Here is a 13,744-nt window from a genome sequence, read left to right as displayed (position 1 = left end):
TAATACCAAAAGCTAAAGGTTACCTCAGACCCATCCTAGACCTGCAAGAACTCAACAAGTTTGTGAAGAAACTCAAGTTCTGCATGGTCTCTCTGGCCTCCATCATTTCCCTCATTGGATCCAGCAGACTGGTATGCCACCCTTGACTTGAAGGATATGTACTTTCATGTCGTGATCACCTAATCCCACAGAAAGCACCTCAGGTTTGTGGTGAACAATACCCACTACCAATTTACAGTCCTTCCGTTTGGCCTGTCAGCAGCACCTCGTGTCTTCACCAGATGCATGGCCTTTCTGCAAAGGTACCAGGTACAGGTGTATCCTTACCTTGATGACTGACTGGCTGATCAGGGGCTAGAATTTATAGGGGCAATATTGGAGTCGACCCAGACCAGGGCATACCTATCGCAAGCAAGATTTCAGGCTCTGACTGATGATTTCCCATTACTGCAGCAAGAAACTACCTGAGGTTTCTCAGTCGTCATGGCTGCCTATACCTGTGTAGTGACCCTGCCTCACCTGTTCCTCAACTCCCTCCTCTGGTGGCTTGATCCTCAGGAGGTATGCTCAGGCATCTCCTTCACCAGTCCCCAGCCATCTCTGTTGCTAGTGACAGATACATCAGACTTGGGCTGGGGTGCACATCTGGGAAACCACAGGGCCTCAGGCGGATCTGGCTCTCCACATCAACATCTGAGAACTGTGCGCCTGGCGTGCCAGACCATCCGAGCATACTTAATGGGACAATATGTATCATCCATGACGGACAAAGCTGCAGCAATGTTGTATATCAACAAACGGGGGTGAGGTGGAGTGCACGCTCCTCTCTCCTATGCCAGGAAGCCCTCAAGCTGTGGGACTTTTATGTAGAACATTCAATATACCTGCAGGTGTTGTACCTCCCCAGGGTATAGAACAAGCTGGCAGACCACCTCAGCAGGTCATTTCACAGCCACAAGTGGTCCCTTCACCTGGACGTTGAGATTTCAATCTTCCAGAGGTGGGGCTTTCCCCAGATAGATCTGTTCACCACTTGATACCACAGGAAGTGCCAGCAGTTCTGCGCCTTGCAAAATTGCAGCTCGGGCTCCAGTGCAGATGCTTTCCTCCTCCATTGGGGAGGTTGCCTTCTATACACCTTTCTGCCCATGCTGCTCATTTACAGGGTACTCAAAATCCAGAGGGAACGAGCTCAGGTCATATTGATAGTGCCAGCCTGGCTCCGTCAGCACTGGGTACACATCTTCTAGACATGTCGTCTATAGACACCCCGATCATTCTGTCCAGTCCTTCTGTCACAAGATCGTGGTTGTCTTCGACATCCAAACCTCAAGTCACTTCACTTCATGGTGTGGAAGCGCCATGGTTAAACCCGATGGAGCTTTCTTTGCCAGGTTAGGCAAGTACTTCTTGGCAGCAGAAAACCCTCTGAGAGACCCATACCTTGCCAAGTGGAAGAGATTTTCAATCTGGTCAGCGCAGTGCCATTTGCCCCTGACGCTAGCCTCAGTGACGCTTATTCAGGACTACCTCCTCCATCTGAAGCAGCAGGGGCTTTAGTTATCCTCAGTAAGGGTGCACTTAGCCATCATCTTGGCCTTTTACCCAGGCGAGGAGGGCCGCTCTGTGTTTGCTAACCAGATGGTCAGCCAGTTCTTAAAAGGACTCGACAGGTTTTACCCTAACATCCATCAGCCTGTCCCTGCCTGGGATGTCAACCTGGTCCTCTCTAGACTCCATGGGCCCCGCACTTCAAACCGTTAGTGACATGCTTCCTGTTCTACCTCTCTTACACAGTGGCGCTCCCGGTAGCAATAACCTTGGCCAGAAGGGTGTCTGAGCTCAGGGACTGAACATCAGAGCCTCCTTACACCATTTCTATAAGGACAAGGTTAAGCTCAGGCCTCACCCTGCAAAACAACCTTCGGGAGGAAAGCAATTTCACATCAATCAGGACATCTTTCTCCTGGTATTCTACTCTAAACCACATTCTAGCACAAGGTGCCCAAACTATAGGCCGCATCTGGCCTGTCAGACCTTTTTAGTTCAGCACTCAAGCTCCTGCTGGGGAGTGGAATCGGGGGCTTACCCCACTCCAGCAGTCGAGCCGAGGGGTGGGGTTAGGGGCTTTCCCTGTTCTGTGCGTACTGTGGCTCTGGAAGCAGGAGCCACAGCCAATGGGAGCTGCAGGAACAGTGCAGATGGGGGCAGCTCACAGAACCACCTGTCCACGCCTCTACGTAGGAGCTGGGTGGGGGACCTGCTGCTGCTGGGAACTGCTTGAGGTAAGTGCCACCTGGAGCCTGCACCCCTGAGGCCCCCCTCTGTGCCCCAGCCCTGATCTCTCCCCCCCGCCCCATTTGCCCTCTGAACCCTTTGATCTCAGCCTGGAGCACCCTTCTACACCCCGTCCCCAGAGCCTGCATCCCCAGCTTGAGCCCGCACCCAACCTTCTGCCCTAGCCCTGATCTCTCCCTCACTCTCCAAACCCCTGAGTCCTAGCCTGGAGCACCCTCCTACACCCCAAATCCCTCATTACTGGCTCCACCCTAGAGCCTCCATCTCCAGGCAGAGCCCTCACCCCCTCCCGCATCCCAGCCCCAGCCTGGAGCCCCCTCCCACACCCTGAACTCCTCCTCATTTGTAGCACTACTCCAGAGCCCACACCCCCAGCCAGAGCCCTCAGCCCCTCCTGCACACCAACCCCCAATTTTGTGAGCATTCATGGCCCGCCATACAATTTCCATACCAAGATGTGGCCCTCGTGCTAGGTCAGGGGTGGGCAAACTTTTTAGCCTAACAGGGCTCCAAGGCGCTACTGTGATAAAAGGGTAATAGCCATGAACACTTGGTCTGCCAAGGTTCCATGTTACATACACTCATCTGGAGGAAGATTGTACCTTGTTTCTGATTGGGGAGTACTTGTGCCAGCGTGGCGCTGTTTATATCCATTAGTCATGGATACTTGACAGGCCTGATCTGGTGGACTGTGTGTTTGATGCAGTCTGGTCCTCAAGGCTGAGCCTGAACAAGTGAACCAGACTGACATGTGGGTGTCTGCGTCGTCTGAAATGCTGCTCATACAGATATATTCCACCGTGAGTAGAAGGAAGCAAAGGCACTATCTTGTTAAGTGCCCTCTGGCTGACTGGGAACACTGACCTCTCTGCAGTTCTGGCTCTCCCCCTGAGCGGAGGTGGGATTCTAGCTTTCAGGATGTCACAGCCCCATCCCTTTCCCTCAATGTAATGGCAGGTCTGACCTTTTTGGTGGGCTACTGCGTGGAAAACACTGGGACTGTCATTTTGGTCAAAAAAGTGCCTGGCTGAGTCTTGGAGAAGCCCAACATGACTGGGTATAGCACAGGAATAAGGACACAGTGGGCGAGGAACTGAATTTTTACCCCCTTCTCTTTGTGTCTCACAGGCTCTAAGGTGAAGGAGACAGGAAGGAAACTGCCTCATTACTGCTACATGCCCATAACTTATACAACGTACTCGTAACCATTCTGTTCACGGCATTAAGTTAGGAACTAAAGAACAGGCTAAATGCATCTGTTAAAACCAGACTCCCAAAGGACATGGGCTTGCTAAGAATGTTCTTGTGCAGATCATGCCAGTGACAGCAGATGGCTGTTCAGTTGGGCCTAACATGGCAGCTAGGCAGAAGGCTGCAATATCTTTTAGGTACCTCCTTACCATCGTATTTTGTGCACCTCACAATCTTGTAAATACGTCATCCTTGCAACTCCTCCGATGCAGGATGGCACTGTTACCTGCTCTGCCTCCGTTCCCTCCTGTACAATAAAGAGAAATCTCACCCAAGGTCCGGACAGGAAGTCTGTAGAGGAGGAGGGACTCAAACGCAGGGCTCCCAAGCCTAGGCTCATCCCTTGACTATTGGACTGTCCTTCTTTCTGCTTTGAAAACTACCTATTACACATGGCTAACAAGGCAGCAGATGCCAAGGGAGGAAAGGTGTGGAGCTGTTGTCACAAATTTGCTATGAAAAGACAAGGAGTAGCTGTGTAGTAATGACACTTCTGGAATTGGGTGGCAGACCTCTAAATATGTGGTCTTTGGAGACGGGGTGGCTTTTTCTCCAGGATGGAGCACAGGACAAAATTTTGCTCAGGAAACTAACACTGGAGAAGCAAAACAAATAGGTTAGAAGCTCTGGCAATGGCTTTGAGAAGCCCCTTTGCATATGGGGACCCAAAGGGTGTGATTATGCTCAATCCTTGGAGAAAGAGCTGGTTCCCTGTGTTTCACTGGCTAGCACCTCAGGGCAGTCCTTGGCCATTAGATAGCGGAGGGTGGGAGGTTTGTCAAGTTAGCAGCGCTGCCCTGTCTCAAAGTTTTTTGGCTTGCAGTCTCTCTAAGTACAGCTCTATGCCCCCCCACCCCCACCCCGCTTTGCCCCAGTATACCATAAATGCTGGGGCCTAGCCCTCACCTTTGCTTAGAGTAGCAGTGGAAAGTCACTCACGCCAACCATTTGGGGCTAGCAGGCCGCCTGCAATCACTCATCTCTGGACAGACTGGGGCCTCTTTCTTACCCCAAACCCATGACCCAGTTTACATGTGAAAAAGGGATCCATCCTGGAGGAGGGAGTATTCCCCCACTGAAGTGTGTGGGTGGGGGCACTAAGACCACTTTGGCAAGCCATAAGAAAACTTGCATGCGTCAGGCTCTCTGTGGACTGAGACAGGTGTCGCTGCATCAAGATGCAGATCAAAGGTTTTCTTAATCATGAAGGCTTGAAAAATAAGACTTTAGTTTAAGCTTTTTTAAAAAAAGATCTTGATATTGCATGATGCCAGTAGCTGGGCTCTGGATACTTTCTAGCTTATGTTGGGATCTCCCTCCCCCACACTCTTGCAAAAGCCCAGCAGGCCTGTTAGGTTTTGCAGGTACCTATCAGCTTGCTGCATTGCAACCCATCTGGACTAGGATGAGTGCTGGAAGATAAAGCAAACTGATTTGTGTGTTGGGAGAGGAGGCAAGTGCTGGTGGGTATGGGTGTGTGCGTGCATATCGTTGTCTTGTCTGCTCTGCTTAGCATGTGCCCAGCAGTAGAACTGGATTTTTTTTTTTTATTGGTGAAGGAAGATTACAGGGCGGAGGCCACCAGATGTTAAAATGCAATTCAGACAGTCTCCAAAGCAAACTAAAAATCTCTTGCTGGGCTCAAAGTCCTCTCTGTGCTGTAGTGCTTGATAAGAACTGAAGCCAAGGAAGCTATTGTATATCTAAAGAGGTCTTGGATGATAAAGGAATAAGACCTGCTAAAACGAGCAAGCCTGGCTTGGTTTTACTGTCACAAGTGAAATGACTGGAAGGCCTCTGTTTTAGAGATCCGTGCATTGGAGTAACTGGGTTTGCTGTATATTGGGTTTGAGGGGCATATGTGGAGCCCAGGGTTGGAATAGCAGGGTGCAATGGGTTGGGGGACATCAGCAGGAGGAAGAAATGCAGCACAGACTTCCTGTCCCTGCACCCCATGTCTGTTCTTCAGACAGTGCCTATATCTTCCTTGTAACGTTGGGTGCACAGCCTACATGCAGCCCACTCTCTACAGGCTGGTTTCTTGCTGGGAAGCGTGGGAAAGTGAGCCAAGACAGTTGGTGCAGAGGCCAGACTAGTCCCCGCATGCCTGCCCTCCCTGCCATGGCTGTATCTGTTGCTAAAATATCTTAGCAGATATGCTGGGACGTAGTGGCTCTGACTTGGGTGAAGGAGGGGGGCCCACCCCTCGACTCCAATGTAGGTTTCTGAGGAGAGTGGGTGCTGAGGGTGCCAGCACCTGGTGAGCGGGTGGGTGTGCATCTGGATGACGCTATGAGGTAGTGGGGACCGGTGACCTTTGGAATTGGGTAGGCAGCACTGGGGCAGGTCTGGTCAGAGCCAGTTTGCAGCAGGAAGTAAAGATCTGCTGTGTTGGATGCTGGCCCTGAGGAGCCCCCACTGATGAGGCGTTCTTCTCCCATGACCATCTCAATCCCTTGCAGAAGGGGGTGGAAATGGTACTTGAAAGTCACACTGAGCAATTCCATGTCCCCTCCCAAAATCCGCTTCACTCCTGTTTTAGTTCCAGCCCGCCCTCTGTTGCCTGCCTCCCTCCTTCCCTTTATTATATTCACTCTAGTTTTCCCTGACTTTGCCTACAGCTTTCTTCCCTGCTGCTTCCTCACTGGTGGTGGCTGGGCTGCTTCTCCCATGATTTTTTTCGTCTAGACCTGGTTGTGCTGTGCCTTAGCCAATCAAATCCGACCTTCCTTCCTTACAGGTGTGTATAGAAAACTATTTTAATATTTAATTAAAATCTTTGATTTCTTCCTTTTTTCAGTATAGGTAATTCTCAAATACAGAAGGTGGGTCAGAGGGCAGTGCGACACCTGCCCTTTTAGGATTTAGGGTCACAGACCTTCCTCACAGGTTGTCCTAGTGTCATAGGTCTCGCTGGATTGAGATTCATATTGTCTAAAGTATCAGAGGGGTAGCCGTGTTAGTCTGGATCTGTAAAAGCAGCTAAAGTCCATGTGGAAGCTGAATGTTCCTCATGGGGGAGGGACCCATTAGGGGAACAGTGTCTTATGGGGTTTGTGAAACTCTTGCCTGAATTAGCATAGACTGGCAAGTAGGTGATCCTCTAAACTGCAGCACTCTGCCTCCATCAGTGAATGGGGTGGAGAGAAGCCTCTCCCCTTACCAGAGCGCACAGCCACCAAAACTCTAGTCAAAACACCTCCCTAGAGGGCCTCTTCTCACCTGGAGCTGGTGGAGCGGCCTGTGATTCCTTTCTTCCTGTCCAGCTGGACTTATCACCACCTGTCCTATGACTGTCACTCGCCCTTCCTTCCCTCAGTTCATGAGAGGGAAGTGTTAGATGCCCCTCAAATAAAATGTGAGTGTGTTAAGCACTACAGACTTGGGAGATTTCCCTCTAGGCTACTTACACAGGCTTCTCTCCTGGTCAGGGTTGGCTCCCTTCCTATCCACCAGGGGATCCCTTCAGAGGAGAGAAGATTGGCTCTGGTAGGACTGGGGCAGGGGCCTAAAGAACTGCCTTGCCCGTACAGATCCTGTTGTGGTGAGGCCTTCGTCAAAGAAGGAAAACTGAAAAGCCTCGTTCCTAGACTTGAGGGCAGGAGCAGCGGAGTGCACAGATCAGGGTTTCCTGTAGTAGAGACAAAAACAACGAGGAATCCTTGTGGCACCTTAGAAACTTAACAAATTTATTTGGCCATAAGCTTTCGTGGGCTAAAACCCGCTTCATCGGATGCATGGAGTGGAACATACAGTAGGCAGGTATAAATACACAGCACGTGGAAAGATGGGAGTTGCCTTACCAAGTGTGTGTTTCAGTGATAACGAGCCAAACTGGACAGTCACTATGCGCAAAAAAAGACACATCAGACATCAAGAATGATAAACTTCAAAAACCAGTAGGAGAACACTTCAGTCTCCCTGGACACTCAATAACAGACTTAAAAGTGGCAATTCTTCAACAACAAAACTTCAAAAACAGACTCCAATGAGAAACTGCTGAACTGGAATTAATTTGCAAACTGGATACCATCAAATTAGGCCTGAATAAAGCCTGGGAGTGGATGGGTCACTACAAAAACGAATTTCTCTCTGCTGATACTCTCACCTTCTTGTAACTGTTTGAAATGGGTCAGCGTGATTGCATTGGCCTCATTAGTGCTACAAATGTGACTTCCCCTCCCTTGGTATTCACCCCTTCTTGTCGACTGTTGAGAATAGGCCACTCCACCTTAATTGAGTTAGCTCGTTAGCACTGACTCTGCCACACTTGGTAAGGCAACTCCCATCTTCTCATGTGCTGTGTATTTATACCTGCCTACTGTATTTTCCGCTCCATGCCTCTGAAGTGGGGTATAGTCCACGAAGGTTTATCCCCAAATAAATCTTAGTCTCTAAGGCGCCACAAGGATTCTTTGTTGTGTTTTGCTGACACAGACTAACATGGCTCCTACTCTGAAACCAGTAGTAGAGGTGACACTGCCATGTATGGCAGGACAGTTGCCCTGGGCCAGCTGCTGCTATTGTCCACTGGGGAGGGTGGCAGAAATGATACTTGTTCTTTCTTTTGAGTGCTGAGAGAACTTGGCCTTGGGATTAATATTTCATCTGTCTCTGATCTCTTTTCTCCTTCCTTCCCTCAACTGAATGTCATGAAGTGAGGGGCTCCTTCCCCTCTTTCTCCCCACCCTCGCCCATCTGACCCTGGTTCTCTCTCACGTCCCGTGCCCTGCACCCTCCCTCCCTCCCCCCCTGCGTGGGGCCCTCATCACCATGGACGACTCGGAAGTGGAGTCAACTGCCAGCATCCTGGCCTCCGTCAAGGAGCAGGAGGCACAGTTTGAGAAGCTGACCCGGGCGCTGGAGGAGGAGCGGCGCCACGTCTCGGCGCAGCTGGAGCGCGTCCGGGTCTCCCCGCAGGACGCCAGCCAGACGATGGCCAACGGTACCCTCACCCGCCGGCATCAGGTAACCCTCCCCCTGCCCCCCACCTGGGGAGAGGTGGGCACATGGGGCTCGGCAGAGCCCTTATGGCTTCTCCTGCATGAACTATGGTGGATGCGGGAGGAGTATCTGGCAGTCTGGCCTTCCCTCTCCCAACTGGCACCCCTCACTGAGGAGCTGTCTATGCACCTAATGGGCTTGAGTAACTGCTGTAAGAATTTACCAGATGAACTGCAGGTCTGGGGATGTGAGGTGGCATTGCTTGACCCATCATTGATTCATGGAGGGCTCCCCGTACATCTGAGTGTCGGATTAGTGTGCTGGGGAACAGATACGTAGGCCAGTCTCCATAGTGCTGTAGACTTGTCAATTGGGACTCCATGACAAGTGCAACCCTGTCCAGAAAACCAGGGACCTCTGGCTCCCTTGCCCCAAAAGCCCTGAAACTAGTTGTGAGGCAGGAGGTATTGGCATCTCTGCTCTGCTGGGGTGCTTGCCTAGTATCCTCTCTAACCTGGTGATGTGATGCCTGTTTTGCAACGTGCCCACCCTGGGGATATGGCTGGCAGAATCCAGGAACTCTCAGGGGGGTTTGAGTGGCATTCTGGGCTCTAAGTGTGTGTGACAGCCCCCCCCCCCCCGAATCTGCTGCTGCACCAATGTAGAGGAAATGTTGTGATTGTGGCCCCCACTGTCTAAGTATCTGGGTACCTCATAATCTTCAATGTATTTATCCACCCCCTAGCCTTGTGTGGCAGGCAGAGCTGCTGTTATCTCCATTGCTCCAGGTGGGGGAACTGAGACCAAGAGGTCAAATGACTTTCCCAGGGTTACGCAGGTGTCTGTGGCAGAGACCTAGGGGTTCGGTACGCTTCTCTGAAGTCCCAGGCTCCACCTTTTAAACATGGAGTAGTCAAATGGGACAGGGCAAGTGCCAGGAGGGGATGAGGGGAGAGTCTGCCTGAGTCACCACCAGGGCTCTTAACTTGTACTCCCTGCTGCGGTGGATCTGGCTTGATCTCCTTTCTGCTGTTGTGGCTATCTTCTGTTGGGTTTTGTTAAGAGGTAGAATCAAGACCTTCTGTGCCCTGTTTTAAAGGGCCAGAGGACAGCTGCAGTGGCGATGTCGGGCATAGAGGGTTTGGTTGTCTGGCTGAGGATACTGGTGCTACTGAGAGAAACTTCCCAGGCCACACTGGAGTTCGACAAGTGGATTTATATTCTTCAGAGGCAGGGGGTGGGGGACAGTTCCCTGGGCTGTAAGTGGGAGGAGAAGTGAGTGTGTGTGAAGATTATAGGCAGTGAAAAGCCATTACACTCTGGTCTGCTTTTTACTACCCATGCTGTTCCCTCTAATCTCCCTGAGATCCTGGGATGTGTTATCTGGTGACCTGTGGCTTCCACATCAAAAGAAGATGTGAAATGTTTCTTCTCTCTCTGGAGTTGGGGTGTGCGTGCTCAGAAGGGCGCGTTAGCCCTTCTGGTAGGAAGTACATGGAGTTCTGAATAGTCTGGCAGCCATGTGGAGCACTGGGATGTCTGGAGGGTGGAGCACTAGAGATGGCTGCTTATTAACTCCTCCTGGGGACTCCCCAGACTGCACTGGGGAACAGCATCAGTCTCCTGCTTGGCTGTGTAGCTCCAACCTTTGCAGCACCATGCCCAGATCTTGTCACTTCACCAAGGGCATTGAGATCTCAGGGCATGGAATCGTCCTGGCTGCTCTTACCACCTCTACCTGTTGCTAACCTCCGGGGCACTGGAATTGGCTGCTGCTGAGTCTGGAACTGAGACTAGCATATGAGACAGTCCGTACAGTCTTCACAAGGTGGAATGGGGCACTAACCTCAAGGGCATGGGGCCTAGCCTTTCTTGCTTGGAGGCAAGAGGACCATGCATTTGAGGCAATGGACTAGGAAGCATTATAATGGGCTGATGTGGCTTGTTTCAGAACGGCCGTTTCCTGGGCGATGCTGACCTAGAGAGGCAGAAATTTCCAGATCTGAAACTCAACGGACCACCGGTAAAGGGACTTCTGGGAGGAGTGGGACCTCTTGTTGGGGGTGAGGGGGCAAGCCCTGAGTTCAGGGGCTCAGTGGCTGGTCTTCCCTCCTTGTGGAAGGGACCATCTTTCTAGGTGTTGCTGGCAAAGCTTCCCCACCTCTGTCTGTGCCGTAGTACATTCTCTGCAGCCACCAGCAAGCAAGAGTGGTGCCAGGGAAGCCTCTCTCCTTTTGGATAGATGCTTTCTGACTTTCGGTAGTAAACCCTACCACAAATCCCTTCATCCTGGCCATTCCTCCCAGGTAGTGGCAGCTGGAGGGATGAGGCTTGGTCTGTGTGCTGGAGAGCTGGGCTCTCCGGTCAACCACATACATGGAGGTGGGGGGGGGGGCAGCAGCAGCACAGGACCAATCTCCTCTTGTAGCCAGTGGTTTCCATTTAAAGTGTGGGGAGGGGGGAACCCCCCTCCCTGCCCTGACTATGTTGTGGATAGATAACTCTAAGGTCTCCTGCTACACTTATTTCCTTTATCCACCACCTCCCAAATGACACAGATCTCCCTCCCAACAAGGGGACCGTGCAATCCATCTCCTCCCCCCTCCCCCGCATCAAGCTGAGGAGAGCACCCTGCTTGGCTTCCCCCTACCCCCACCCGGTCTGGCCGCCATTGTTTCCAGGCTGCTGCTCCCCAGATGCTATTGCCTACTGTGCCAGCCTAGCAACAGTGAGAATGGGGTTGAGAGAGCTTCTGGGGCCTGTGAGGGTTGTGGGGGCAATGACAGGTGACCCACCTAGATTCTTCCCACAACCCACTGATGGGTTGGGACCCACTGTTTTGGAAATGCTGCTCTAGCCAGGAGATGGCTCAGTGCATCCTTGCCTAGACAGCACGGGTAGAGCTAAGGTCACAGACACGCTGTTTCCTGTGAGTGGGATCTGGCACTGTTCGCAATCTGGGCTGACTTGGTGTGCTCTTCCTCATCCCAGGACCGCAGCCACCTCCTCTACAGCACGATCCCCAGGATGCAGGACCCAGGCCAGATTGTGGAGGAGACGTATACCATGGAGGAGGACCCAGAGGGCGCCATGTCTGTTGTCTCTGTGGAGACATCTGATGATGGGACCACCCGGCGCACAGAGACCACGGTAAGGGATGGGATAAGACAGTCCCCTTTCTTTTATTCAGTAGTGTTGATCTGGCCTGCCCTCCCCTGGGGTTGGTGAGATGGCATATGCACTAAACTTTCTATCCGGCATGTTTCTGTAGCACTGTTAACTAAGGCTGGGGATGAGGGCTACTGGTTGAGATGGAGGGCACAAGCCGAGCTGGGGAGTCCAGGCCTGAGATAGCAGGGGAGTTGGGATGATTAGGGGACATCAGCAGCCCTTGCATTTGTGATCTGAGAGCATATCCTTTTCCCTATCTCTTCAGGTGAAGAAGGTGGTGAAGACTGTGACCACGCGGACAGTACAGCAGGTCCCCGTTGGGCCAGATGGGTTGCCTGTGGAGGGTTCTCCTATCTCCAATAACTACATCCAGACAGTGGACAGGAACTTTCGTAAAAATGGCAATGGGGGACCTGGGAGCTACATGAGTCAGCCTGGCACTGCCACACTCCCCCGCAACTATCACTACCCAGATGGCTACGGTCGTCCCTATGAGGACGGCTACCCTGGCAGCGACCACAGCTATGGCAGCTTGTCCCGTGTGACCCGTATCGATGAACGTTACCGCCCTGCCATGGATGGCTACCGGGCCCCGAGCCGTCAGGATATCTACGGTCCCCAGCCACAGGTGCGGGTAGGGGGGAGCAACGTGGACCTGAACCGCTTTCACCCAGAGCCGTATGGGCTGGAAGATGACCAGCGCAGCATTGGCTACGAAGACATGGACTATGGGATGATGCCGGACTATGGCACTGCCAGGCGGGCAGGGACTCCCTCAGACCCCAGGCGGCGACTCAGGTAGGAACAGTAGGCTTTACGCACTGTAGCAGACCACTTGTCCTCTGAGTATTATGTGCCCCTTCCTCCCCCCCACCCCATTAGTGCCCAGCAGTGGGTGATTCCAACAAAGGTGTGTATCTCCATGAGGCAACTACTAATAGCTTTGTGTATTTGTTGGGGCTGTGGTTATTACTCCTGTGTCTGAGCCTAATTGTCATAGATTGCCCAACTGGCATCTAGTTGACTCTGAAATTATGCAGTTGCGGCATTTAACCTCCTGCAGCAATGAGCTCTACAGAGCTATCATGCACTGTCCAGAGGCTTTTGTTCTGGATGTAGTCTCTTGATAGCTTGCTCCATGGTTTTGATGTTGGTGGGCAAAGTTTAATGAGGGAGACAAGGACTGATTGACTCCTGCGACTCCTTGGTCCCCCTCCCCCCCACCTCTCCCACATTGTGTCAAGAGGTGTCCTGCCAGTTCGGCAGGGGTTTCTGTTCCTCTAAGCCTGGCCCTATAGTCTGAATCTGCTTGGGTTGAACAAAATAATAGTTTGATAGCAAAGGCTGCATTTTGGTTCATGCCACTGCACAACGCACCAAATCCTTTGTTTCTGTGCAGCGATGGCTTAAACTTGCAGCTACCACTGAGCTGGGATCCTAGGATGTGAGGTTTCAGGCTGGAGGAGGATTGATTCTTGGGCAGGTGGCTGACTTGGGGTGCACAGCTCCTTGAAGGAACACCCGGTGGGGGCGAAGCAGTCAGATCTGACAATAGCAGTTGGTTCCCCTGTTCCTTGTGCAGATCAGTCACTTCCCTAGCTGATTAGCCAAGTGTTGCTTTGGCTGGCTGACTGCACCCTGGGGTCCTATAGAAGTTTGGCATTGCTGCTTCTGTGACACAGTGTTGTCCTAGGAGGGCTGCTAATGTACTATGACACAGAATAAACTGAGGAGCCAATGTGAGGAAGGGAACCAGACAGGAACATCCCCACAGGAAGTTGTTGCGTGTACTTAGATAATATCTAAGTATTTGATGCTCTAACCTGCAGTCCTGTGTGTGTGGGCGGGGGAGTGGAGGGAGACCCACACCCTGTGGAAAGGCTTTGGCTTTGTGCAAGTGTCTTGGCTCCTTTTAGCTGAGACGCTCTAGGGCCTGGTCTACGCTACGCGTTTAAATCAGTTTAAAGAGCGTTAAATCGATTGAACGCTGTACCCGTCCACACTACAATGCCCTTTATATCGATATAAAGGGCTCTTTAAATCGATTTCTGTACTCCTCCCTGACGAGAGGAGTAGCGAA

General features: G+C 51.9%; 1 protein-coding gene across 21 annotated transcripts in view; it reads left to right on the top strand.

Annotated features, from left to right (window-relative positions):
- The window catches only part of CTNND1 (catenin delta 1), a 71,597-nt gene that overhangs the window by 26,905 nt on the left and 30,948 nt on the right, over positions 1-13,744 (top strand). For 18 of the 21 annotated variants that reach the window (XM_075064776.1, XM_075064775.1, XM_075064780.1 and 15 more), the window contains 5 exons: positions 6,171-6,289; positions 8,208-8,517; positions 10,445-10,516; positions 11,485-11,643; positions 11,930-12,462. In XM_075064776.1, the coding sequence (XP_074920877.1) occupies positions 8,323-8,517; positions 10,445-10,516; positions 11,485-11,643; positions 11,930-12,462 (959 nt within the window). In that variant the 5' untranslated portion in view covers positions 6,171-6,289; positions 8,208-8,322. Of the gene's footprint in view, positions 1-2,260; positions 2,286-6,170; positions 6,290-8,207; positions 8,518-10,444; positions 10,517-11,484; positions 11,644-11,929; positions 12,463-13,744 lie in introns of those variants that run through there. The other 3 variants (XM_075064785.1, XM_075064786.1, XM_075064784.1) reach the window with 2 other exon arrangements.

The sequence above is a fragment of the Chelonoidis abingdonii genome, chromosome 4, assembly GCF_003597395.2.
Source record: "Chelonoidis abingdonii isolate Lonesome George chromosome 4, CheloAbing_2.0, whole genome shotgun sequence".
Taxonomy (NCBI): Eukaryota; Metazoa; Chordata; order Testudines; family Testudinidae; genus Chelonoidis; species Chelonoidis abingdonii.
This window is presented reverse-complemented; position numbering and strand designations above follow the sequence as displayed.